Here is a 25,767-nt window from a genome sequence, read left to right on the forward strand (position 1 = left end):
ACAAGAACCTCATACAACTGCATACATCACCATGGAAACATTTGGAAATAAGCAAGTGTAATTATAAAATTACAGAATCTCTATAATAATAATAAGGATCCTCAAGCTCAACGGGATAGTCCATGTGGAGAAGGACCGGGGAATGTACCCAGCAACAGAAGTCAACAGGTTCATCCACCTGCTCCCTGAGGGGAAAAAGCAGGCCCCAATTTTCCTGCAGCAGCTGTGCCAAGTCAGAACCATCCAAATAACAATTTCGCTTGAATGAAATGAGACAGTGGAAGAGGGAGGTTGCAACAGATGTTAAAAATACTTATTACGACTGTGATAGTAGGTGCAGGTCCGCGATGTTTAGAGGAGAATTAAAGATTGCATTCGTAGATTTACACCGATCTCCATTAGCAAGCCAAAGACTAAAAAAAAAAAGACAATCACAGTCGCCACTAAGTAGAGGGCTATGTTTCCAATCAGAAGACTGAGATCATAACATGATCTGGAGCAAATGAGGCGCGACGCAATCACTGAGGGATGGTTTTCAGCGGCCATCGGTTCAAGATCATTTCTCCCCGGCAAACACGTGCGAGCGTTAGAGAATACCGACGGTGATGAGAGAACAGAAACGTAATGGTGTATCTCCAGGCAAAGTGAGGGAAACCCTGAGCTGACTGGAACAGAGCGCACCCTTCTGCCACGAAGCTGTTTTCGTTCGCAGTCCGAGGTGGCTCTGAACTCACTTGAAGGTTAGCCTTTAAATTTAAACGCTAATCTCACCGGTAAAAGAAACAACACACACAAAATAACACAACACGGGAACACATTCTGGAATCCACAAAAATAATTTCTGGTGAGGTCACCACTTAGACAAACAAACAACAGATGTAGCCACAAACCAGCAATAACAAACAGGTTTCACGTCCTATAATCTGTGCGTGGAAACACACGGGGAGCGACAGACAGGAAATTGGTCATATTTGCAGACTCGTTCAACTGGTACGGCAAATTTCCATGCCGTGTCTATCTTGGCATCAAGGTGGCATCAGGGCTGCTTTCATGCTGGCACAGGGTTTGACTGCTCTTCCTGGATATGGCGTCCATAGTTACACCCTCCTACTGCATAAATATGTTTCTCTTTAGCGCCACACAGCTACTCTAAAACTCCCTGATGGAAACATAAACACTGTCACGACTGAATTACATAGGTTAACAGGAAAGAGGACAGCGTGGCACGGAAAGTCTGCTGCCCTGCACATGCCCGGCTTTGAAAAAGGGGACAAACTAACTGCGGCACAAAACAGATGCGGATATGGCTGACAGAGTGTGGCTGCACGCTCCATACTGGTCACAGCAGGCGAGTCAAAACACGATCATATCGAAAGATTCCAACACGCGCCCTCACCGGTCAGGCAAAAACACCCAGTTATGCAGTCATACCCGTGATAGCAACCTTCTAAGCTGATCTAATCACTTGCAGACACAACAGACACAGACTGAGCACCAGTAGAGCGCCTACCTTATCTTCTAGCCTGATCATTCGTGCACCAATCGTTGGGTATTCTTTATCTTCCCCTTTACCTGCCAAAGGAGATGGCACAAAAATAGCAAAGAAATTGTAATATACAGTAAAAAAAAAAAGTTACATGCTTGTGTACACCTGTACAGGCTGAAAGCAAATGTGCGTATCGCCATGGAAAGTCTGGAAAACCGTTTTGCTGTTCAAAGACTCTTCAGCTGTTTTCTTAACTAAATGGTTAACCGTGTTAGCAGCGAGGGTCAGCCAAAAGATGTTTATAAGGCACCTGGGAAAAAGAGCACGGGTGGACGGAAAGGAGGGTGGTGTGGGGTGCAGTGAGAATGGGCCGTAAAGTTTGTTTACATGCTGAATGGCAATTACAGTAAATAATTATTAAAATTTCATAAAACCTCTTAATAAAAGCTGTCAGAATGGAGTTCTCATTGTATCTTAGTACAGTATAATAGTCCCAGCGTCTTCCTTGGCCTAGAACATCATCAGCGTCAACTTTCGCTGGTCCATACCTGCACCTTTAGCACCAATCCCCACGTGTGCAAACATTCACGTGTCCAAACGGAGACATGTGTCCACACATAAAAGACACCTCTTCCCCTCATATTTAGTCTGGCAAGGCTTGTATATGTGTGAGGTATAAACACAGAGGTGGAATGAGCAGTGACAGATGTCTATCAGATGCAGACTGTTGTGTTGGTACCTGGAAGAAACATTCCTGGCTTCCCCAGCGTGCCGTCCAGTCTGGAGGGACACAGACAGGAGAAAGAGGTGTGAGGACATTAAAAATGCTGCGGGGCAGAGGAAAAAGTGAGTTCAGGGGCTATTTTTAAATGCTTATTAATAGTCAACTAAGTTATAGCACTGTTGGCTTGATGAAGCACATTAGCGACATGATTTGCTTCACGGTTGATTTCGGGAATGCCATTAAAGCAGCGAAAATACTTAAAAAGCAGGAAGTGCACAAAAGGGTATGATAACAAAGTCCAACAAGTGTAACAAAGAGGAGGACAATGAGGTGCCGATCACTCGGAAGAACAGTGAAAATGATTTGGAGGCCGAGGAGAAGGGGGATGAGGAGGAGCATAATCCGCCTGACAGTAATTGTTAGGAAGCAGAAAATGACTGAAGCATGAATACGGTCATCTGTAATGGAGACATCTCTCTTCCTGACGTCCCCACGGAGCCCATCAGCTGCACACCAGCCTGTACTACTTAATGTCACACTTGCCAAATGGAGCCGTTTCATTTTGAAATGAGATGGGATCTGTTTACTCTCGTGAGGTCGTCACGGGACGATATGCGATACGTTGGTCTCAGATATGTGGGAAATCAGGTGGGAGCGGCAAGAAAGACAATAAAACAATAATCAGACGTCACCGTCTTTGCAGCTCCTTGATGCGGACCATCATGTTGAGGTGACCCTGGGAATACTGCTCGATCACGTCTCGAACATCATAAGGCTTCCGGGCTTGCTGTGAATTGATGCACACACACACACACACACACACACACAAGAACACAAAAGCTATTGTCAAGCATAGCCTGTTATTTGGTCCCCAGAAAACATCCCCAACCCCCTTGGGTGTGAAGGGTTCATTGTCGTTAACTCATGCCTGTGTGTGTGTATGTGTGTGTGTGTGTGCGTGCATGCACGCACGTGGACAAGTGCATGGGCATGTAGAAAGCAATCGTGTTAAGGCCTTTTCACAGCTTTGTTTAGTGTGACGTGGAGACAAGTAGCATCAGCGAGAACCCAGTGAACTCTTTAGGGTTTCCAGGGTGTGTAGCTTTTTAGCTCATAATTGAAAACACATAAAAGTCATGGAAATGGTAGGAATATAGAAACCATTCGACAATATCATGTAGTACAAAGACGGTAGGCTAAGGATCTTAAACATGGTTGTGTTTTTTTAACTGGAACATTGAAAACTGAATAAAAATCAGATTACATAATTCTGTTGACTTTGGTGTCACGTGAGGTCATATCCTGCTGTCTGTCTGAGTGTGCACTGTACAGCGACAGGATTCCTAATGTAGCCCCAGAGGCATATCTGCTGATTTCCCATGGTGCAGCGCTCAAACTGCAGTCAACACAAAGCAGGTGTGGGTTTCAGGCACTGACACATGCAGAGAAGCTGCATTTCGCCCCTCTTTATTTTGCTGCACAATCCTGGTCTTTCCTTGCCCTAAATCTGTCACTATTGCTCTCAGTTGCTTTTCCTCCCCCGCGGAACTGATCTTTTCTTGTTTTTCATATATATTACCTGAAACTTCCGCCTGGCCACAAAGTACTGCATCCTGCGAAGGACCTTTACAGCCGATCTCTGGGCGTGGGACAACCTGTGACAGAAGGGGGCACTTGTTTAAAAAACTGATCATGCCTTAGATCATGCATGTTTACACCGAAACACACATTTGATCTAAAGCTGTTCAAATGAATCAAAGGCACCAAAACACATTAAAAACCAGAGTAAAAGTATCTGACATTTGTAAAACAACTGAATGCTTCTATTGCTTAGCGCAGGAGAGGATTCAAAAACTGTAACTGGGAAGTGAACTGGCAAACAAAGAAAAAAGAAAATCAAGTCTGGCCTTCTTAGTAGTCCCAAAAACACATCCGTCAGCTCAAAGCGGCACATCTGTGTAAACACGAGTAAAACTCGGCTGACACGGAGCTGAGCACCGAAGCAAAAACCAGCGGACACAAACAACACACACAACCTCTTGTTTGCATACCAGAGTGAGTGCATGGCATGCACTCGTGTTTGTTTCGACAGGGAGTCGCTCCATGTGTCAAGCAGTGGCGCTTGTCTGATTTATTTGTCAGAAAAAGCCAAAGCAGGTCTTTGGACACTTCATGTGCGACAGCGGCATGTCACGTTTGGGAGTTGATGATCGTATTAAAACGTGGTCAGGCTGGTTTGAAGGGCTTAAATATGTGTGCCCGTAGATAAACATATTTTCAAATGGGGGGCGGGGGGAAAGGAAAGCTGCTGATATTCTATTGTTCTATGGTTTGCTTGAGTCATGAGATGAAGAGTTTCTCCTGCGGTGGTGCCTATTATCAATAAACACAACGTCTCTCGCGATCCCACGCTAGTTACAATATCAATAAACGACAGTAGCCTTTTGTTTTCACTGTTTTGATTGAGAAACCTCCGCGATGCCTCGCATTAATCTAGCTCCAAGTCCCAGAATTCGCTTGCTGCACGGGAATTTGTTTTTTATTGCTCTTTGTCCTGAAACCCTGTTGTTCATTAAAGCCCACACTGAAGGCCAGACGAGCATGAGTCGTGCACAGCGCCTGTCTGCGTCATTGTGTATTTAGAGCAGAAAGTAATTATTGTCATCTAGTGTCACAGTTTCTGGTTCTGTGTTATTGGAGGCTCCTTGTTTTCCACTTTTGTCTCCAGGGTGACTGCATGTCCTGCTCTCGTTTACTTTCCTTGTATATTTACAGTCTGTGTGCTGCCTTCTTTATCAGTTTGTCCTCAGTCTTTTTCCCAGATTTTGCTGTGATTATTTTTTTTTAGCATGGTCATCACTCCTCACTTAACGGAGTACTTGTGTATTATAAAGACCCACTCTCTGCAGCATCCTGTTTTCCAGTGGCTTTGGACTGAATGTCTCTTTGCAGTGTGCTTTAGCATAAACTGTGACGGATCGTTTTTACGAGAAGTAAATACAAAGGCATCTTCAGCTGACTAACAACAGCAATGACGTGGATGGAAATGTGTACGTAAGCGAGGTTAAACGAAGATTCCAGGAGTCCATATAGCAACATGATTCTAAAGGTGAGCCTAAATAAGCACAAGATACGTGATAATGAGAACTTAGCTTTCTCAAGCTAGCAGCATAGCACCCACCAACCCCTTACTGTGCTTTTATACTTGTTCATCAGTGTTCAGGGTGTCTTTAACCAGATTCTCATGGATTTACAGACTGCAGCTTAACAGGTCTTTAATTGCATCTGGTGCAAAATTACGACATTGTGTTTGCACCATAATGCAAAAGTCTACCCGGGTAATGCCCTATTAAACTCCAGCCCTGTCAAAGGAGACACGCCAACAAGCAAACACGTAAACACGCCGCTTTGACACGCTTGAAAACAGCAGCCATGCCCTGCCCCTCCCAAAACAAGGCTTTTTGTTCAGTCGACAAGTCACTGTTATGTCTTAATCAGGCTGAGGGACAACAAAAGGACTTAACAGACAATGCGTTGACACGGGACCATAAAACTTGAACATCAAAGGCCTGTCGCCCTGCGTGCAACCCCTGCCCGAGCTATAGGAGGAAATGCACACACAATACTATACAGGAAAAAAAAGGGCAAGTGTATTTGGCACTGTGGGAAGATACCACATACCACACCAAAAGACCAACTTCCTTGGTCTTGAAGGAAGCAAAAGATCTGAAGATTCGATTGTGCCACCTTCGTTCTTAAGTGCGATAAAAAACAAAAAAACATTCCATTCACTATTTGTCACTGTGAAGGAATCCAATACCCACGTCCCATTGCTAATGCCGCCTCTCAAACACTTACTATCTCTGTCTCGGCTTCCTACTCATCCCCGTCTGCCTCTCCTCCGTCCTTTTTTCCTTCCTGGTGTTTATTTTTCATCTGGTCAGACGATTCGACAAACACTGTATCCTGGAGACTCCTCTTGAGTCATCAGAGCTCAGACAGCACCTACAAAGACTTTAATATATTTTTCATTGTCCTGCACAGTATGATTCACTCTCTGCAGAGATATCTGTGTGTTTTTCTGTTTTTATTCAGAAGGTTTTGCCTTTAGCAGTCACACTGCCGCTGCTCTGCAGAGGAAAAGGAGGCAGCAAGACATTTTTGCTATTGCTGGAGTCAATAAAAAGGGCAACACTTTTCTTTTTTGCATCTTTAAAGTCACAGCAGTGTTTTCACTGGCAGCTTTCTTGTCCCTTCACCCCCTACAGCTAGCTGGCAGGAGACTGTCAAAGATTCTGTCCTTCCATGGAGCACAGTAATAAAGGAAGCATCAGTGAGGAGAAAGAGGCCTTCGACATCAATACCTTATAGGCAGGGCCTGTTCGTGTAGTCTTTGTGTGTGTGTGTGTGTGTGTGTGTCCCTACGCTCGCATCTGTGAGACTGAGATAAGGTTTATGACTAGTGCTTTGGTCCATCAAAGAGACGGGCTCTTCTTCAGTTCTCCTCCGAAACAGGCATGCTTTTTATCATATCTTGGAAGGATAAGATGACCACATTCTTTTGAGCGTGTTTTATCTAAAAGTGACGGCATTCCCGAGGGCACCGCGGTTAAGAATTAAAAGGGCTCATTCCGCGACGCTGCACCCTGGCTGACACATAAACTGGAGGTCCATCTTTGCTGCCCTTTAAACACTCGATGCCCCGATACCACTTCCTCCGCTACACTCTCTGCTTCCCCCTTTTTGGTTTATTTTTCATACGCGCAGACGATCTGACTTCCTGAGTCACCAAGCTCGGATTTCACCCGCGACTTGAATGTATTTCAATGCTTTTAAATGATCGCCAATGATTCAAGAAATGCTCCCTTGTGGGTTTTCTGACATAGGTTTGCCAGTAAAAAGACACACAAACCATTCTCAGTCATTCTGCGAGTGAGCTCACATCAGGGCTAAAAGATCTCTGATAAGTAACTTGATATCAAGACATATGGTGCTGGAGAAACTGGTTTATGTTATTAATATACTTCATACTTTTTCCATTATCAGAAACTCGCTAACGAACTCCAGATCATCGGCAGAAAGTGGCGACCACAGAGTTTTTCCCCCACATCACGTGAAGCGAGATGCAGCTGGGCCACTATGACTTCTGGAACAACAATTTCCCTCCTTCCTGTTTGTCTGCTGAAGTTGTTTTCATGTCCCCGCCAGATCAATGGACTCTGATCAAGACGTGCAGGAGACAAAAGCAACAAGCGAGCCACATCAAAGCATGGCGCCCATTAAGAGCTGATGACAAAGAGAAAACAGGGAGAGCCCACCGTGTTTGATGTGTGTGGCCACAGGAGAGAGAGAAGAAGTCTCGTCTCTACGCTAGCAATTATCTTATCCCTAATTTCCACGAGCTAAATGATGTTTCCACTGCAGCTTCATTATGTCATGCAGTTCCATTTGCAAGAGTTGCTACGCTTGTCAGCCACAGACTATGAATGGTTTTTATTTGTCTATAATGAAAGAGCAGCTGGTTTCCTGTTTGTGCATTTTTATTGTGTTTATCATTTTTCAAAGAGAGTAGTCCGTCAGCAAATTATCCCAGAATAGATTTTGTACGGGAAGTTCCTCTCTGGTAGGATCTGCTCAGGGTGGACATTGACGTGGCATATTTAGGATAGATGGCAGATATTACATTATTTTGTGAAGTATCCCTCTATGGCCATATGTCAAACACACACACACACACACACACACACACACACACACACACACACACACACACACACACACACATACTTAAATGGTGCATGAATTGAAAGCTTCCAAAGATTAAGCAGCTGAAGGAATCCCATCAATGAAAAGAACTCCTCTCCTCCGGCGCCCCTGTTCAGCGGTAATAGCGTCAAATCTCGTAACCTCTTGTTACTTGAGAAGAACATGAAGGAGGGGAGAGAAGATTAAAGAGGAATGGGAAAACTTATGACTGATGACCCCTCTCTGACTTGGCTCCAGCGGCCACAGTGGGCAAGGAGGCTTCTTGTTATGATGGCTGAGAACATGTGAAATGACTGGTTGAGAAAAACACTTCGAAAGCAGATATTAAGATTAGATTACTCAATGAGGAACTCTGCTGGTTCTGATTTCAAGTAAAGATATAATGCTGAATACTGATTTCAGGCCGTATCTTTCCTGGAAGTTAAATTTGGCTCCACGGTTTAATGTTCCACGCCAGAGGTGTTGCCTCAAGAGAAGCAGTCACTCTTTTCTTCAGAGTCTGACTAATTAGAGAGTTTGGCAGGTTTGGTGTAAATGACACCCCTGCATGTCACCTCATTCCACTCTTGGACATTTTTAAGATGGTATCTCAGCTATTTAAGCATGCAGGTTCATTTTTTTAAAGCATTTATGAGGAGGTTTTATTGTTTTAAATTGCTCTTCTTTGTAAAAAAAAAAGAAAAAAAGATTAGCTTGTGTTATACTTTTAGGCGAAATATTGCCTTTTATTATTTGATGGACACTGAGGAGTGTGCAATCAAAAATACCATATACAGAAAAGCATACTGGTCCAGACTGGGAACATTGGTGTATCTGATGAATGCACCATTGGAGAACAATGAATCTTCCCCTCTGTCCCGAACAGCATGACAGAGGCCTTTTGAGCCCGTGTGGCTGTGAATGTACACACATGAAGGTTATGAAGGAAGGAGGGCAACCGGGTTTCTCCAAAGAGGGGGAGAGGCGCTGAAGACGGATTTATAATTCATGGCCTAATAGGATTTGTTGCTGTTTAGCAGGATTAGGAATGTTAGAGAAAGAATCTATTTATTGCTGCCAGTTGGAGGGTCCCCTAGCTCGGGTGGGGCGTAGAGACTTCGGTGGCGGGGGTAAGGGTTGGGTGAGGTTGAGGGGGTAGTGGGAGTGTTTGCACACAGAGGCCTTAACATTTTTCCCCAAATCATATTTGTAGGCCGACCCCTGGCACCCAGGCCACGGAGCTCAAGCACTCTAGCTCTTAGCCCAGCTACATCCGTCATCTTCAGATTAAAGTGGCCCTTTTATTCTTCCGTAGCACTCTGAAAATCCAAGCACGTGAGCCTCGTCACTGTTCAACACACAGTTCATTCTGTGGAAGTTTGCGCTTGTATGTATGTGTGTGGGTGAGTGAGTGAGTGAGTGAGTGCATCCAGTGACAATTAGCCCCTCTGTGCCAAAAGCCTTATTGGACGTAATGGTCACAGACATGCCCATGTTCAGCCCAGCTAAACCCAGACTTTGGGCTCAGCAGGAGAACCAAAAAGAACACGAGAAGGGTGAGCGAGGAAGAAAAGAGAGCCAGCGAAGGCTAAAGAATGGAAGACGTGGAGGGTGACCAGTGGGCCTTCTTAGCTAAGGGGCTACCCCTACATAAGCCAATTGGTTTAGACAATAAAACCATGCTCTTTCTCAAAAGAGCATTATTCCTTCATTCATTTGCAGTTGGGGCTGCAGTGGGGGTCGGGGTGGCGGGGTTGACCGACATTAAAGACTGCTGTTTAATTAGGCTTTTCTACAGTGGTCAGCTTCTTTGTTCTTGCTTTTCAATTGAGTCCTGCTTGGCCTCCAGTGGCGATTTCTGTGTGTGCATTTGCGTTTTCCAGAAAGATGGAGGTAGAAGAAGACAAATCCTTTCCATCAATCGCTGCAGTGTATTTTCACTCTGGAATGTCTGGAACAGAGCTTGGGTCATTCCTTCTTTGTGCACATTTGATCTGGTTATGTTAAGCGTAAATAACATTCACACACCATACGTTCACAAATGCAGAGTTTAAGAGAAGAGCACTTAGTACAGCAGGAGGAAACAGACTGGCTAATGAACACCTCCGGCAGTCTCGGTTGAGCTTTCCTTTGTTTTGGTTATGATGTATTTGCACAGTAATAAAAGATACGAGATAAAGTAATAAACTTGATGTCCAATAAATTGCTCAGATTGCTGTCAATTGCTGTTTTATTTATTGTCTACACAAAGAAGACAGAAATATAGATGTAACATAAGGCAAGAAAGGAAGAGGAAGAAGGGCAGCTATTGGACCTAGCAATAGCAACAGTGCTAACAGTATTGACTTGGGGTGGACTTGAGGGATTTATGGCAGCAGATGAGGCTGAGAATGTCTTTGCAGACTCGCTTTACTAGCTTCCGTTCCAAGTCCACCATACAATTAGCACATTAAGTCTGTCTCCAGGTCTGTCCATGCCTGGATAGTAATTACTCCAGCAGTCCAAACACAAGAGCAGACAGACAGGCAGGCACTCGTACTTAAGCGGAGGGACCACTAGGCTTCTACAGCCACTTCCACTTGGGTTTTTACGTTTTACAGATTGTACTTTTTTTAATGTTGAGTTTCAACTTATCCAAACAGCCATAATTTACTACCAGAGTGCAGACTCAAAACGGAGACTCAAGTTACATCACAGAAATGGTTATTTGAGCTTTGATAAAGAACTGACGTTTGTGAAACGTGATTTATTTGAAAATGCGAAATTACACAAAACACAAGTCTTCTCTCTTAGGCAGGACAACAAAATAAGGAAGGTAGGCCAAAGACAATAGAAAGCTGAGTGTAGTTTCGGTTTTTTGTTGCCGGCTGCTGCCTCTGCCTCTGGAATTTACAAAACGCTCCTACTTGGCTTGTTGCATTTAGATGCAGGTGCATCCGAGTAATAAAGGGATAGAAAATACAGCAAATTCCCTGTTCTTTCATTATTTACTGATAGCGTCACACCCACACAGACAGACAAAAACAGTCATCACAAAGTAGCTACTTCAGCAAAATAAAAAGGAGGGTCGAGCTTAGGTTGGATAACTCTGTAGTGTCACATGACAGGAACAAACGTGTGCCTGTGTCTTTAGTTGTTCATCCCCATAGCGCATAAGACGTACAGTGTGGTTCATTGTTGAATTTTAAGCGGCTGAGTAAAGGCTGCGATCCCACCTCGCTGAGTGTGTAAGCAGCCTGCTCCTTGTTTGCTGCTATGGTGGGATCGGATGACTGTACACTGAAAGTTCACGGGCCCAGGAAGAGGTGAAAGACGATCAGGGGACACAGTGGGTGCAACGACATCTACGATTGGACAAACCGACCTTCCTCCTGCTCTCTGGTGAGTTTAGAGGTGAGAAAGTGGGTTCTAAGGGGAAATTATAGGTCTGGCTATTGTGATAAAAATACCACAAGATAAGATAGATTTGTTTTTTCCAAGCTGAACACATTTCCATACTGTTTAGCAACACAAATGTATGTATTTCAAATCAATGCAAGTGGTGTGCGTGCTAGTTTTCCAAGTTCTCCACCAGTGAGCGTTCAAATCTGCTGATCTTGACTAATAAAAGCCTTACCATGGTAAAATAGGGCTGCCAACATCTAAATAACGGACTAATCGCTGCCCAGTGTAAAAGCCTAGATGGTAAAATTAAATCCAAACATCAGGCCAACATTGAATATTACACCAGGATTTCACAGGGTAATCAAAATCAAGATGCCGAAAAGGTCTCAGTTAAAGAACAAACTCAATGCTTAATTATAAGTGATGTGATATATAATACCGTACCATAATAACTGATATAATAACACAGTCAGCATCACATGGTATTAGGTTAAAAAAAAAAAAAAGATTTCCAAGCCTGATTCTTTCAGACAGGAAAAACAGATGTGCTGGCTCTGCAACAGGAGCATTAAATGGCAGACTGAAGTTCAAAAGCAGCTTATTTGTTGTAATCCTAAACTATCTTAAGATCAGCTGATTCCTGTCAACATGCTTCAGCTAACGCCGCTATCGACCCAGGTAAGAACAAAGAGACCAGCCGAGAAAGAAGGAGGGATGGCAAACAACTGAAGCGGAGGACAAGAAAAAAACAAATAAGAAGCAGAATATAATAATGAGGACGTGCCAGAGTCATTTGGTTTTCAAAGTGCTCGGTTATGAAAGCAGTCATTTGAAACAAGGCGCTGGGAACTGGGTACAAAGCCATAATTGGATGTTTGTCTCTGGCCAATTTTTTCAGGGCAAATTATCAATGCATGGGTTAGATCACTGGAACCACATTGTGGAGGTGGGAACAGTGGGAGCATTGAGGGTCCAGCGAAACGCGCTAATAGAATCATTTAGCGCACTCGGATAATGACAGCATGTGATGGATGGGGATGGAAGTCCCCGTATCTCCTGCAGCAGCCACGTTAGGCACGCCGAGTCACCGCCGAAGTAGCTGCCGTTGCTTAAATCGCAGGGATTATTAATTGTGTGCACTTGAGGCTTTCATCTGAAATGTGGGCGTGTTTGTTTGCATGTAGCAGAGAGGGTGCGTGTGACAGCAGCAAAGGCTCTCTGAGGACGACACAAAGGCCTGTTTACATGAGACTTAAGGGGAAAACTAATAAATACTTTAAAATGTACAATCGCTGATGTTGTATTAACATTAGTTTTTGGCGCTTCAGTGGCAGGTTAAGACGTGATTGTGTCTCGCACATCTCCAGCTATATATCACCAATAATATTAAATGTTGGATTCATCTTTTAAATGAAAATCAAGGCAAGCGTTTGCCCTAAAGAAGAGGCACCGCTAACCCAAAGTTCACGTGATGAACTTGTGGCTGATTCAAATCTGCTTGAAAAGTTGAACTTTTTAAGTAGAATAAAGAGCAAAGTCTGATTTTCACGTCTGATCCTTAATAGAAAATCAGTTTTAAATTGCAGCAGCCTCTACCTGTAGGCTGATGTTGTTGTCATCAGTCTGACGCCAGTTAAAATTATAAGTCTTTGCCGTGTAGGAGGTGTGGCGGTGGGGAGTCAGCAGAGGTTCCTGCAGTATGGGAAACACCACCTCGCACACAAAAGTGCATATATATATTCAATACTTGTCACACAGATAAGGATACACACACTCCCAAAAAGACAGCCTTGAACACATGCACATAAGGAAAAAAAGAAAGGGGAGGAGGGCAGTGATCCAAGAAAAGGGAGAGAGCGGGAGAAAGGGCAGTTGGAGAAAGAGTGCGAGATAAAGCGGGTGAAAGACAGGCTTGACAAACAAAAGAAAAGTCAATTACACACAAGGAGGGAGCAGCACAAGAGGGATGAAAAAACACTGATGAAAAAAATAAGATGTATTTTTAAAAGTAAAAAGACAGAGAGGGGGGGAAAGCTGCCTTTATTCCCTTTAGTCCGAGAGCAGAGAGAAGGAGCGGCAGAAGTGCAAGGACAGAGCGAAAATAGGGGGGAAAAAAGGAGGGGAAAGGAAGAGAAAAGAAAGAGCTGGGGAGAAGAAGTGTCAGGGGTAGGGGCGAATAAGCCTGGGGTCTCCTCTCTGCAAAGACACGTGCACAGACTTAATCAAGTCCCTGCCAGCCAGCAACATTTTCACGTTACAAGCTGGACGTTTGCCTGAGAAGTTTAAAAGACAGAAAAGCAGCTAGAGGAGGGCCCCCACACACCACACACCCACAGCAAATTAAGAAAGAAAACCCCTCTTTCATTTAGTTTGCATGGAATTTTGCAACATCGGGAAAATATGCTGTTATTTGCTGTCTGAACATATATCGTATCATATCTTTGTAGGATTCGATCCACAGTTTAAGCTAAATAGTTTTTTTGTTGACCAGCTCCCTCTAAAAAAAAAAAATCCTACACCCCTCTACTCTGATTTCATGCTCACACTCTTTTCTCCCCCCTCTCTTGCTCACTGGAGGCCAAGTGGATTTGGGTTCAAGGTGAGATACAGCAAAGTAATGTAATAAGCAGCTTATCTCAGGCACACACATCCGTGTTGCACAGACATCCACACTGCAAAAATGTCCAACATAGGTCACATTAACTGTAATGAATTTAGTAAAATTTTAGTAAAATGGCAACCATTACTCATGCATATAATATAAAAAAATGTAGGAGTAATGTAAAGTATACAACATAGAGTACTGAGTATTCTGTATTTTTATTTTTTTTTCATTGGAGCTTAGTTCTACACAAAAAAATTAGCCCCGCTTACATGGTTTCCAGTAATGGGTCTACTTCTAATCTCCTGGAGTAAAAGTACCTGATATAGCTGGAAACCATAGCCATTTGGTTTCAGAACAACTACTGAGGTGTAATTTCAAGAGCCAGCCTGTGCCAGGCTAATCTCTCCTAAAATGATGCACAGGTGCTTTGGTGATATTTAGAAAGTGTAGATACAGAGAGAGAGAGAGAGAGAGAGAGTGTGTGTGTGTGTGTGTTGTGTGTGTGTGTGTGTTGTGTGTGTGTGTGTGTGTGTGTGTGTGTGTGTGTGTGTGTGTATAAATATCTTGTGCATCCCCTGGCAGTATATCAAGCATAGTGTTCAATTCTTAACATATGTGTGTGAGCGTGTGTATGCGTGTCTGTGTGTGTGCGCGTGTGTGTGCACAAACACACAAGGGAGCCTTCAGTGCTCTCCACTGACCTATGAGTGAGGGCTAATTAAGTGAGGGGAGATGACAATGAACAAGGGTCTCTCTTAGGCCAAGCCATCACTCAGGCCTGCTGTAATGAACACCCACCTACAGGTGTGCTGATTCCCTCGCAAGCACACACACACACGCACGCACACTTCTTTAACATATAATGGTGCACACTAAGATGTGCTTCCATTTATGTACAGCATTATTACAGCTTGTGCACATGTGCTAGTTGTACACTAAAATGTAGGCACAGAGAGTATTCTTTAAAGCACAATTACACGTGTGTGCAACATTAACATGCAGACAAAGCTGCTCTGCATTTTGCTGCATATGTCCTGTCACAGCCTCTGATAATGACAATGTATTATAGTCCAGAATAAGCAAAAGACGAGAATAAACTCACACCATCTGTTCAACAAAGGGCGGGACCATAAAGAGAAGTCGTGTTGTGCTACCCGCACACGCCTGTTGGATATTTTCCACCCATGAGACACCTAATGCCCTCGAGTGTTTTCTCTTTTTTTTTCCAGCGTTAGCGGAGTGGTGTACTTTAACATATGTGGTATTTATGAGTAAGTGAAAGCTCTCAGGAAACAGTAACTGTATCTACTCTGCATAACGTGATGGCATGATTCCGTGTTTTAATCTGGAGTAATCTGCTGCATGAGTAATGTTTCCTGTACCACCTGGCAGAGAATAATTTTAATTCATTTCCTTGACAAATTAAAAACAGGTCTTTCCTGGTTAATTGCCTTTTCCATTCCAAGAGAATGATTAATCTTCTATAATTTGTCTGTAAGAAACGTCCCAGATTTAGTGCCATCGCTATGCTGTCTATGTTCTATTGGTTTAATTAAGTGACCTTAATTGCTTCTGAAAAGAAGTAAATAAAGCAGACAAGAGAGAGCATCCTACTGTTAAAGGATTATTTCCTCTAGAAACAATCACCAAATGTTCGGACATAATCACTGGTGCCCATTTAAATTCTTGTCCTCGACGTGAGTTATGGTAGTCGCCAAGTTATGGTAGTCGCTCTTCCTGGAGAGGAGAGCCGTGTCTCCAACATGTTTTTTGAGGTTACGCCAGTCACAGTAAAGTAAAACCTGGAAAAACATGAGTCAAGCTTGGAAGTCTCTCTGAATTTGATGAGTTTAAAGCTCACCCAGCTGGCATATAAGGAGCCAAAACAAAGGCAGGCCATTTTAAAGAACATGTTTTTTCCCTTCCATGGTCATTTTAACAGCAACGACAGGAAATGAGTCTCGACATCAAAGTAAAAGAGGGAAGTGACCGTCTTCCCCTCGACTGTCAAATACACCTGACGCGCCAGGAGAACACACACATGCTCATGTACAAACACACCACCTTGCTGTTTTGTTTCCATTCTTTTGTATAAACCATGATATCACCCGATGTTGTAATGGCAGCTTGGCGGCCGCAAACACCTCACCATTTCTCCAGGAAGAGAGACGTTTGGACTTTTCCTACGGTGCAGGGAGGAGGTGTGGGGGAGGCTGATCCACAGGCGGAATGCAAATATTTATCTTACCTCCTGAATAAAAGAGATTGAACAGTGCCAGAGGAATACCTTCATAGCTGCCCAGGTGATCCCCTGCCTGGCTCCGCCCACCAAGGCACAAATACACGAAAACATGAAATAAACTGAAAATTACGGGGAAATTATTCATGAGCAAAACTGTGTGTTAGTGCTGCAGGATTGCAGATGACATAACCAATCAGGGAGTCCGTGAGAATGTTTCTCCAAGATTTAGGAGAGACCTAAATATTTGTTGCTCTGTGATAACGAGCAGGGGATTTATTTGAGTGGGAGACACAACAGCCAAGAGTCTGGTCAACAACGATGCCTCGGAAAAGCAGATTCATGTTAAGACTCCGAGAAGAAACCGGGCCTGTGAGATGGAAGGAGGTGGTGGCACAATGCCACCAAACTTATGTCACAGAAATGCTCCCGCGTCCCGACGACCTCGAAGGCACCGTGAGCTGCAGCCAATAAAAACGGAAGGGTCTCTGGTCACAGAAATGAGCACCTACGCTGTTTACATAGCGCCATGCACCGTGGCCACTAGTGATCTGTGTTAGTAACCAACAGAAGGGAAGCAAAACAAATAAAGAAAAAAATCCAGAACAAAGTGCACAGACAGCTAGGGTATATAAAATAATGAGGGTGACAAGATGACAGAAAGAGGAAAGCAAGAGGAACAGTGCCCCCTACAGAGGTGACAGAAAAGTTTAATATTTGTATGTTACCATTGTGAGGTTCCGGATCAAGCAAATTAGACCAGAGAAGAAATATGTGTTCATGATTTTTACCAAATAAAGAGAGAGTTGGAGCTGATATAGATTAAACGTAATTATTAGTCATGAAATCCACATGACATAAAACGCAATATGGGGAATGTGATGCATTGTTCTGGCTTGTGATTTATGACAGTCTGGTTTTCACCTTAGAGTGGGTTAAGCTTTTGCATAAAGATTTCGGCACAAACCCATGTCTAAAGGTGCAGCCTTTGCACGTGCTTGTGAAAACCAAATGAGCGTCTTCTTGCGTCCACATGTGTCTTCTCTTCACGTATGTCTCCTGTGTATTTATGTAACTTACGTGCAGGTCTCTGAGTGGGCGTCAGGCTGTGGGAGCGTTTGAATGGATTTTCCAGAGGCCAACATTATGGGTGCCATGTGTGAGAAGGTTTTCCCATGTGCGTAACACCCCATTGCCCCCACCCCCCACCCCAACGCGCAGCACGGCAGCCAACAGCACCTGCTGCACCATGCACACACCTGCACCGCAAAAAAATGGATGGAAACGTGAGCATTTAAATAGATGCAGCAGATATGAGGTCAGCTGTGACGAAGAATAGAGCTTAATTTGAACTACAAGGAAATTTTAGCCAATTTTGTTGGGTGTAATTCTATTTAGAAATAAAACAAAAAGGTCCAGAAAAAAAGGCCTGGTTTCTTTAAAATGTTGTTGTATGTTTGTTCTTTAAAATTCTTCCTTTTGAGCCTTCTTTGGCAAGATGTGAGCCTTCTAGGAGACCATGTAGCCATGCCCTCACAGATTCCCTTTTGCATTCAGCCACAGCAAGTCAAGTTTGAGCTCCTACCAGGGCAAACAGTGGTTAGTGAAGACCAAGACAACTGAAAGTTAAGTAAACAGTTCAACAGATTAAGCCCTAATTGTCGGTAATTACATAAATAAGTTGTTTACTGTGAGTCCAGCTACATCCTGCATGACGTCTCTATTTACTTCACCGGGGTGCCAAAATGCAAAAGAGTGCTCAGTTCATTGAATACCCCACCCAAAGTTTGGGAGTGGAATGAAAATGTGCCCTGTATCATATAAAACTGAAAGAAATAAATCCATAGACACAGTGTGACTGCGTGGTCGTGTTTCGGTGCAGGAAAGCTGTGTAGATTAACAATTAAAGGGCAATTAATCAACTCAAAGTGCTTCAGAATGTGGTGATCATTATTGCTTTTTCAAATTCACCTTTGCTTATGGAGCTTATCAAACATTTATAAAAAACATCCTGTTTAACAAGGATATGTGCTCTGTTTGCATTGTGTGGATAGGAGCTGGACTGCCATGGTGGCTAAGAGACACCCCCTCTGGGTGAGCGTCACTGGATTCGCTCAAACTTGGATTCCCTCCAGGATCCCTCCGGTCTCTGAATTATTTCAAAATAAATCGGCGCCCGTCAAACTGACAGTGCGGTGGAGCCACGCTGCCAATCTGCATTACAAGGAAATTGATCAATGAAATTTGATAAAGTTACAAAAAAAAAAAGAAAACACCCATCAAAACAACCTCCCACCCCCCCATCCAAAAAAAGATGTTCCCATCTGTTATAGATCAACAGAAGTGAATCTAAATAAAGAGGACTTGTTGTTCACGTGCAGACGCACTATGCTATGGTGTTGAAAAAGAAAAAATGAATTCATGAACAGTTAAAACAATTTGAGCATTAATTGTATAATTGAATTGATGTGTTTAAGTTTGTCACACTAACGGGATGTGAGACAGACACTAAAAGCAGGTCCAAGTGTTGACAAGGGTTGATGGTTTGCAGACGATTGCTCCGTCTTTGTAGCAACGCTGTAGCAACTGAATCAAGTCCAGTTGGCCGGATGAAAAGCAATAAGAGGAGTGTTTTAAGCTTAATGTTGCTCTTCATCCATCTCTCTTCTTTTCTCTCCTTTTGTTCACCTCAGCCCAGCCGACCACAACAAAAAAAACCAGTCTTTTTACAAATGTTTAAAGTTAGAAATATTTAAGGGGCTTAAATAATAAGCTCCCATTACCCAATTATATCGGAGTGCCAATTCAAGTAAAAACACCTAAACCTGCTTTATTTTCCTTGAATTGTGAAACGTTGGCAAAAAAAACCTAAACACAATATCAGTAAGAACCTTCCCTCTGCGTGACTGGGGCTGCTGGGAGTTGAGATCTGAACCAAATATATCACAAGTCACCGATTTAATCTCATAATAGTCAGCTTTAATGCCCAAATGTAAGACATATGTGGCTTCGCTTTGGTTCGCTCCACTGGGCCATGTAGAACAATCTCCCAGAGAAAGACAGGGGAATCAGAATTTGGACTGGAACTAAAGCATCCACGCTTGTTTAGTTTGAAGATAATTATCCATGACACCATGACAATTTGGTTTGTGATACACTGATATAGAAGATGAGCATTTTGGAAAAAAAAAAAGAGGGGGGGACTTTGGAGAAAATAAACATTGGGAAGTGTCGTGAAAAACGCGAGATCAAATAATTCACAAAGAGGTTGTGTAGCTCCACATCAAACACAAACATTATTATTATCTCATTTTGAGCTTCTCCCGACTGAACTCTGAACTGAACTGAGGCTGATTTCTCACACAAACACAGCGAATCACAACGCACAGCGGCTGACATTTGGTGGTAGCTCACGTGATCTTACACACACACACACACACACACACACACAGAGCAGTGGGAGAGTTCTGACTATGGTAGGAAGAGCAGGGATTTGTTTAAAGCAACAAACCCGAGGGAACCTCTGCTGATATGTACAATGATATGGATCTTCATCTGTCATTCTCGGGGCCCGCGGTGCACTAAACCTTCCTCACGTAGCCCAGCCTGCTTGAAAGTATATAAACCACTTTAATTCTAAACACAGCATCATTGTATTAACATCTTCTATATTTGTGTCATGTTCTGTTTTTCTTTATATTTTAAGTTCAATCTTTAGCAGTTCACACACATGGACACACACATTAACCTTAGATGAAGTCACTGCCACACTGATTGCATTATTATTGCATTATTATCCCCCTTTGTACTGGGTTTAGAAGTATTCTATTCTATTTTATTTGTATCTTAATTGTCTCTGCGTTCTCTTGCTGTTGTTGCGCTGTAAATTTCCCCGTGTGGAACAATAAAGGACCTGAATCTGAATCTGAATGACTAAATTGATGTGTGTAATCAGCTTGTGGTATCAAGGATCAAATATATGAGTGTTTCTTTATTCCCTTCTTCAATTTATTTTGGAATGTATGACTAAATCTGACCCTTAAAGATCCCTGTTTGTGCTCTGGCACGCCAGGTGTCTGTATTCCAGGACCACAGCCTGTGCAGATATTTCCCGTGTGTACGGACTTAGCTCAGTAAAGCTTTTCCTCACATTAGCCACACTGAAAAATGATGATCTCCAGTATCAGACAATGACAGGGTCTGCGTGTCATTGTCTCTGTTCAGAGGAGGATTATCCCGTGATAACATTCTGGGGACGGTTGCAGCCAGCAACGATCCCCTCGAACCTAACTGGGTGGTTTTGCACAGCGTGTGACCGGATGGACTGCTTTTTGTTCCCCGCTACAAGAATGGGAGAGAAAGCTGTATATGAATGAGGAGGGGAAGTAGTGGATGTCAGTTTCAAGTCCACATCCACTGTTTCCACATCACTGGCTGTGGGAGAGTTATTGCAGCTAATGGTGCAGCAACCATCAGCTCTGGTTGTAACCGGTATGCTGGCAACTATAAAAACACTGTGAAACTGGTGGCGCTGCCAGTACAAATTGATCAAAATTAAATTGCCAGTCACATTACTGTCACTGTAGAAATATTTAATTCTATATACCTCAATATACCAAAGTATATCTTTTTATAATTACACATAGATCACTGAGTAACACTGCCATTACCAGGTAACCTATAATGTCAAAATATTACAGACAGAGAGACAATGACCATTGTCCGAGGTCAGATTCAGATGAAGACACTGTTATGAGTGATTATTTGTTAACACCTAACCAGTAAGATGTTGAAGTACAGTGTAATTGAAAGCAAACTTAAACTGATTTATGTAATTGTATATTAATAAATACACACACACACACCCACAGACACACACACACACAAATGTGTCCTCCCCAAGAATGGGCAGCCTGTCTGTCAGTAGGAAATTCATGAAGAATCTGGTCTCAGGATGAACCGGAGAAGTTTGAACTGGCAGCCAAGAACCACTGGCTACACTTCCTGCCTCTGCACAGATGTTTTAGCTCCCATTATATTCTACGATATGCAACTGTAGTTCTATACATCACAGTGCCTGTGCCTTCAGTACTACACGCGCACGTCATGTGCAATCTGGACGGCATGCGTTTGTTTTGGTGAAACAAATGTGCGTCTGAGATTTCTGGTAGTGGATGAGGGGTCAAATGAGGCTGCTCAGGACCTCCTCTGCTACTAGGTTTAAGTGGAAAACCCCAGCACAATGGGGCTGAGCTGGGACTTTTGACTGGCCTGTTGCCATCACCAATAAGAATGTTGAGCATGTTGCTGTGTTTACTGTATTGCCAACCTTGTTGCCAACCATGGTCAGACTCTTTGCATGTGTATGGGTGTGAATACTGACCAGCACATAAAAGGAAGTAAGAAAAAAGGAAGACACACTTAAAACACAAAGTCAAGTGTGCAGCATTTTGCTGTTGGACAGTATAAAGGCTAAATTGTTTAACAAGACTCAGTAAAATGCTGCGAAGCAGTGATCAGTGAGCAACTAAGAGATGTATACAAGGTGGCCCCAGGGAAGAAGGAGCCTGTAGACTAGCAGGATCAGACAGATCTTATAACCTGGAGACACTGGCCAGCTGCTTCTCATTGCTTGATGGCTCTCATTTCTATTAGGGGAGGCCCTGGGGAGCCTCATGTCGCCCATAAACGCAAAATCCTACAAAGACCTGTGCTGTCTGCAATATTTTATTGTTTCCTCTACATTCTCCCTTATTACAGGAGAGAATTAAAGGGAAATGTTTTAGCTATTATTATTGTTGATTATTATTAACACTCGATAATAAGACATTTCCGCTATGAGGCAACATCCCACCTCAGACAAATAAAAGAAGTCTTCACACTTGAAAATAAAAGGTCGATTTTACATTCAAACTTTAAATACAATAGGAGAAGAAAATAGTTCATGGCTCCAGAGTAACCGACACTGACTAAAAGCCCTGCATTTCTGTGGCAAAAGATGAACGGCATGGTCCAGTTCGTGACCTCACTGCCCACATTTATTGCATTTTTGTTGTCAACAGCCTGAAAGAGTATCATGCTTTTACATTTTTCCATAATGAGTACAGAAACAGTGGTGCACGTGGGCTGGAGCACTGCCTCTCCTTTCAGCTTACAATTAAAGTACAACCAGTAAACGCCCAAATTGTTAACAATGCAAGTTACTTGGATTTTAGTAAAATACCGGTGGTTTCCATGACAAATAGTCTCATGCCATATGACAAGCTGACTAACAGATGGTGTCAATATCAGCAGTGCCAAGTGTGCATATACTGGGCTTTATACTGTATTCTGCGTGTGCAGGGGCATCTGCGATCAGCGTGTGTGCATGTCCGTGCCAACCACTGGACACCTGCAGTGTCGATAGGATCAGACCCCTGGGTGGGCCCCTGGCGAGCGTGTGTGTTTGCGAGCGTGTGAGAGCGAGTATTCTCGGCCCAACAGATGTTTTTTGTCTATCTGTCCATCTCATCAGGTCGAGAGGCAGCAAAAATGTGCGAGGTTCAACTCAGATGGATTGTTATTCTCCAGCCTCTCGCTGTTACAGTAAGTCAGGTTTGGCTAAAGTAAACAGTAGTACCCCGTCCTGCCTCGTGGATTCATAACCTGGGCCTTGGGGGAATGAAAATGTCAATTGCACAACTGCACACTACAGCTACAGATGTGTTGCAATAGCCTGCATGTACAGATATTGTAAAGAAATATAATAAAACTTTATTGCCCAGGCCCTTTATTTAAACATATGCTGAACAAATGGAATGGTTTCCAAACTAAAACAGGACAGATTTACTATTTGTGTGAAAAGGATGCTAGCTTGTGCTGCACTTGAAATACATTGTAACACACATATCTGTTCTTCAAAGTAACATATCAGAATAACCTAGAGGTGACAGTGGCTGATGTCTAATAAGAGGGTGTGCGGTGAACATGCAGAGAAAGGCACGTGTTTTCCAGAGAAAAGGTGACAAGCTTTCCCTATAGGCAAATGAAGGCATGCAGAGATGTTTCCAGTGAACGTAACTTTGGAATACATTTAAATAAAATGGGCATTAACATCTTATAAATAACCCATCTCTCTTTGAATAAAAAGCTCACAGAAAGGTGTGAAGAAATTTATAAAGAAATGAAGACGCACGCGTGCTATGAGGAAAACTAATAAATAATCTGGCAAGATGAAATCTCTGGACATGCAAGTCTTTATTTAAAGAAGCTACAACTGCTTTTGTCCAAAAATGCTGCCAAAGGCAACATAGAATTAAAGGTGCTTGCATGTGCATTAATCAACTAATCCAATCCTTCAACACATGACTGGAAGGGTATATCCCCAAAAATCCCCGATGTACTGACCTACTTTGAGTGACTCATGATTTGGATATTGTTTTTGTTGTCAGACCCGGTAACAAAGATCCCGATGTAAGAAGGAAAAAAAAAAGCTTGAATAATCAAATCAGTTCTCCAGAACCCAAGAATATCCGATATCAAGTAAAAATGAAGATCCAGACAAAAAATAACTTGTTTTGTGGTGCTGACAGAAAGGATGAAACCATTAATATCTGGAGCCTTTTTACAATGAAAGCATCTAAACCTTTAACAGGTTTAAACTTTGTGTAGACTTGAGACAGAAACAGAGACAAAAATGGTGCCAAGGGCTGGTGGAAATAAAATACTGAGAACCTAAGTTGCTCTGAATGTTGTGGATATCATGAAGGTAGCTCAAGCCTCACGTAAACTTTACATTATTGAACGTCCACAGCTGAATCCCTGCTGTTGGCCATAATGATCCCATTATACTTCAAAATTGTGGTGAATCAAACTGTAATGTAGATGTGCAATAATAGGAAGTGATTCACATGGAGGACCACCTCTGGCTTCCAGCTGTTTGTACATGCAACTGTCTGTGAATACTTGTAAAAAATGTGTGCCTATTCTGGCTGGTACTATCCAACTCCCTGTTTTCCTCCCACCCAAAAGATTAATCACCCAGATGTTTCCTTGTTTTGCTGTTGGCTCTTTCTCACATTATATATCAAAGAGAAACATCTCTCTCTCTCACAGACACATACACATACACATACACACACACACACACACACACACAGTCCATCAACACCTACTATCCCTTTTTGTTCGTGGAGGGAGATTAGCAAGAGTGGGATTTTTTCCCTCCCACTTGTAGTTTGAAATTAAACAGACTCATTTTATTGTCTTTTTAAATACCCTGGAGGACAAAAGACGCATTCCTAACTTCAGTTGACGCAATTGGGAGCCTTTTGCAGCCTGAATTAGCCAAGTTGTGTCAATATTCATATTCATAATTCTGTGACTATCTCTGGACTAAGTGCCTGAAACACACAAGAAATGTGTTTACGCTAAACAACAGTGATTTCAGCTCATGCCATGTTCCCATGTACCACTCATGTAATCGTGTAAACATCAGCATGTTAACTTAAGCCAGCAATGTGCTCAAAACTGCAGGGAAAATGCCGACAAAGTGATAATTAGAAGCCCTTAATTTAGCTTTACTTTTGGATGCATTCTGGAACTGCAGGATGCCAAATTCACAGCACTGGCAAACCTTGTTCTGTTTCCATATAACATCCGCACTTTTGAGGCCTAATCTTCTTTGGTCCCCACAAAGGCAGATGTCTGACAGCTTACAAACACACACATACAGGTATAACTCTATCCTGTAACTCAATCCTGACGCTCTGACACTCGGGCCACCCGGTAACACTAGCCAAACATATGCACATAACACACACAAGTATACACACACGATTTGCACACCATCTACACTGTTTGGCTTGCAGCATATGCAGGGCCAGTGCTGCCGAGTGAACAGGCTCCTTTCCTATACAGCCACTGGCCATATGGTGGCCAGGTCTAGCCTTGGTAATTGATGGTATCTGTCGCTGTGTCCATGGAGAGGGGCCCTGGGGCCCCGGGATGGCAGACCTAAAACATACAGAGATCCACATGGGGGTGGGTGGATTGGTAGGCAGGGGGAGATGCTAGTGTTTCAGCCCTCCTCTTCTATTCATTCATTCATCCATACAAAGTGTCAACTCCCCCAACTCCCACACTGCTCTGCACAATTGTACTTGGTCTTGCTGATAAAGGCAATTCTCCCTCACTTGTGTGTTCCCCGTCTCTGGCTGCTTGGCTCGGATCCCTGTCTGTGGGCTAGCACGAGATGCTTCAAAGCCAACTGTTCTGGATCCGCACTGACCGCCCGATTCTGCCGCTCACATTCACCGCTATCATTCTGCTGCTGCTGCTAAGTTAACCCCTACATGAGCACTCTGACTAAGGCACAGCAAACCAGATGGCAGCAACTGGATGGGAATCAATGAGGTTGTGCCAGATTGCTAATAGGAGCTCGTGGGAGTCAGGTGACGATACTAGTATAGACACAATGACTGCATGATTGACTTGAATCTAACAACTTTGAGTTTGATAGTCAAGCAGATATGCTTTATGGGATAAGAATAGGACTTACACAAATAAGGTCAAATCTGCTCCTGCGGGACAACACAAAAAAGAGC

General features: G+C 43.1%; 1 protein-coding gene and 1 long non-coding RNA gene across 4 annotated transcripts in view; one reads left to right on the forward strand and one right to left on the reverse strand.

Annotated features, from left to right (window-relative positions):
• Positions 1-25,767, reverse strand: part of kcnq1.2 (potassium voltage-gated channel, KQT-like subfamily, member 1.2) — a 104,178-nt gene that overhangs the window by 33,781 nt on the left and 44,630 nt on the right. For both annotated transcript variants that reach the window (XM_057052846.1, XM_057052845.1), the window contains 4 exons: positions 3,790-3,865; positions 2,903-2,997; positions 2,226-2,266; positions 1,511-1,572 (listed from right to left, as the gene is read on the reverse strand). In XM_057052846.1, coding sequence (XP_056908826.1) covers positions 1,511-1,572; positions 2,226-2,266; positions 2,903-2,997; positions 3,790-3,865 — 274 coding nt within the window. The remainder of the gene's footprint in view (positions 1-1,510; positions 1,573-2,225; positions 2,267-2,902; positions 2,998-3,789; positions 3,866-25,767) is intronic.
• On the forward strand, positions 11,126-18,036 carry LOC130536728 (uncharacterized). 2 transcript variants are annotated; one of them, XR_008953456.1, is made up of 3 exons: positions 11,126-11,336; positions 17,270-17,469; positions 17,741-18,036. It is a non-coding gene; the product is annotated as an uncharacterized LOC130536728 (long non-coding RNA). The 2 variants fall into 2 exon arrangements; XR_008953455.1 differs by having other exon boundaries at positions 17,270-18,036.

This window comes from Takifugu flavidus, chromosome 13, assembly GCF_003711565.1.
Source record: "Takifugu flavidus isolate HTHZ2018 chromosome 13, ASM371156v2, whole genome shotgun sequence".
Classification (NCBI taxonomy): domain Eukaryota; kingdom Metazoa; phylum Chordata; class Actinopteri; order Tetraodontiformes; family Tetraodontidae; genus Takifugu; species Takifugu flavidus.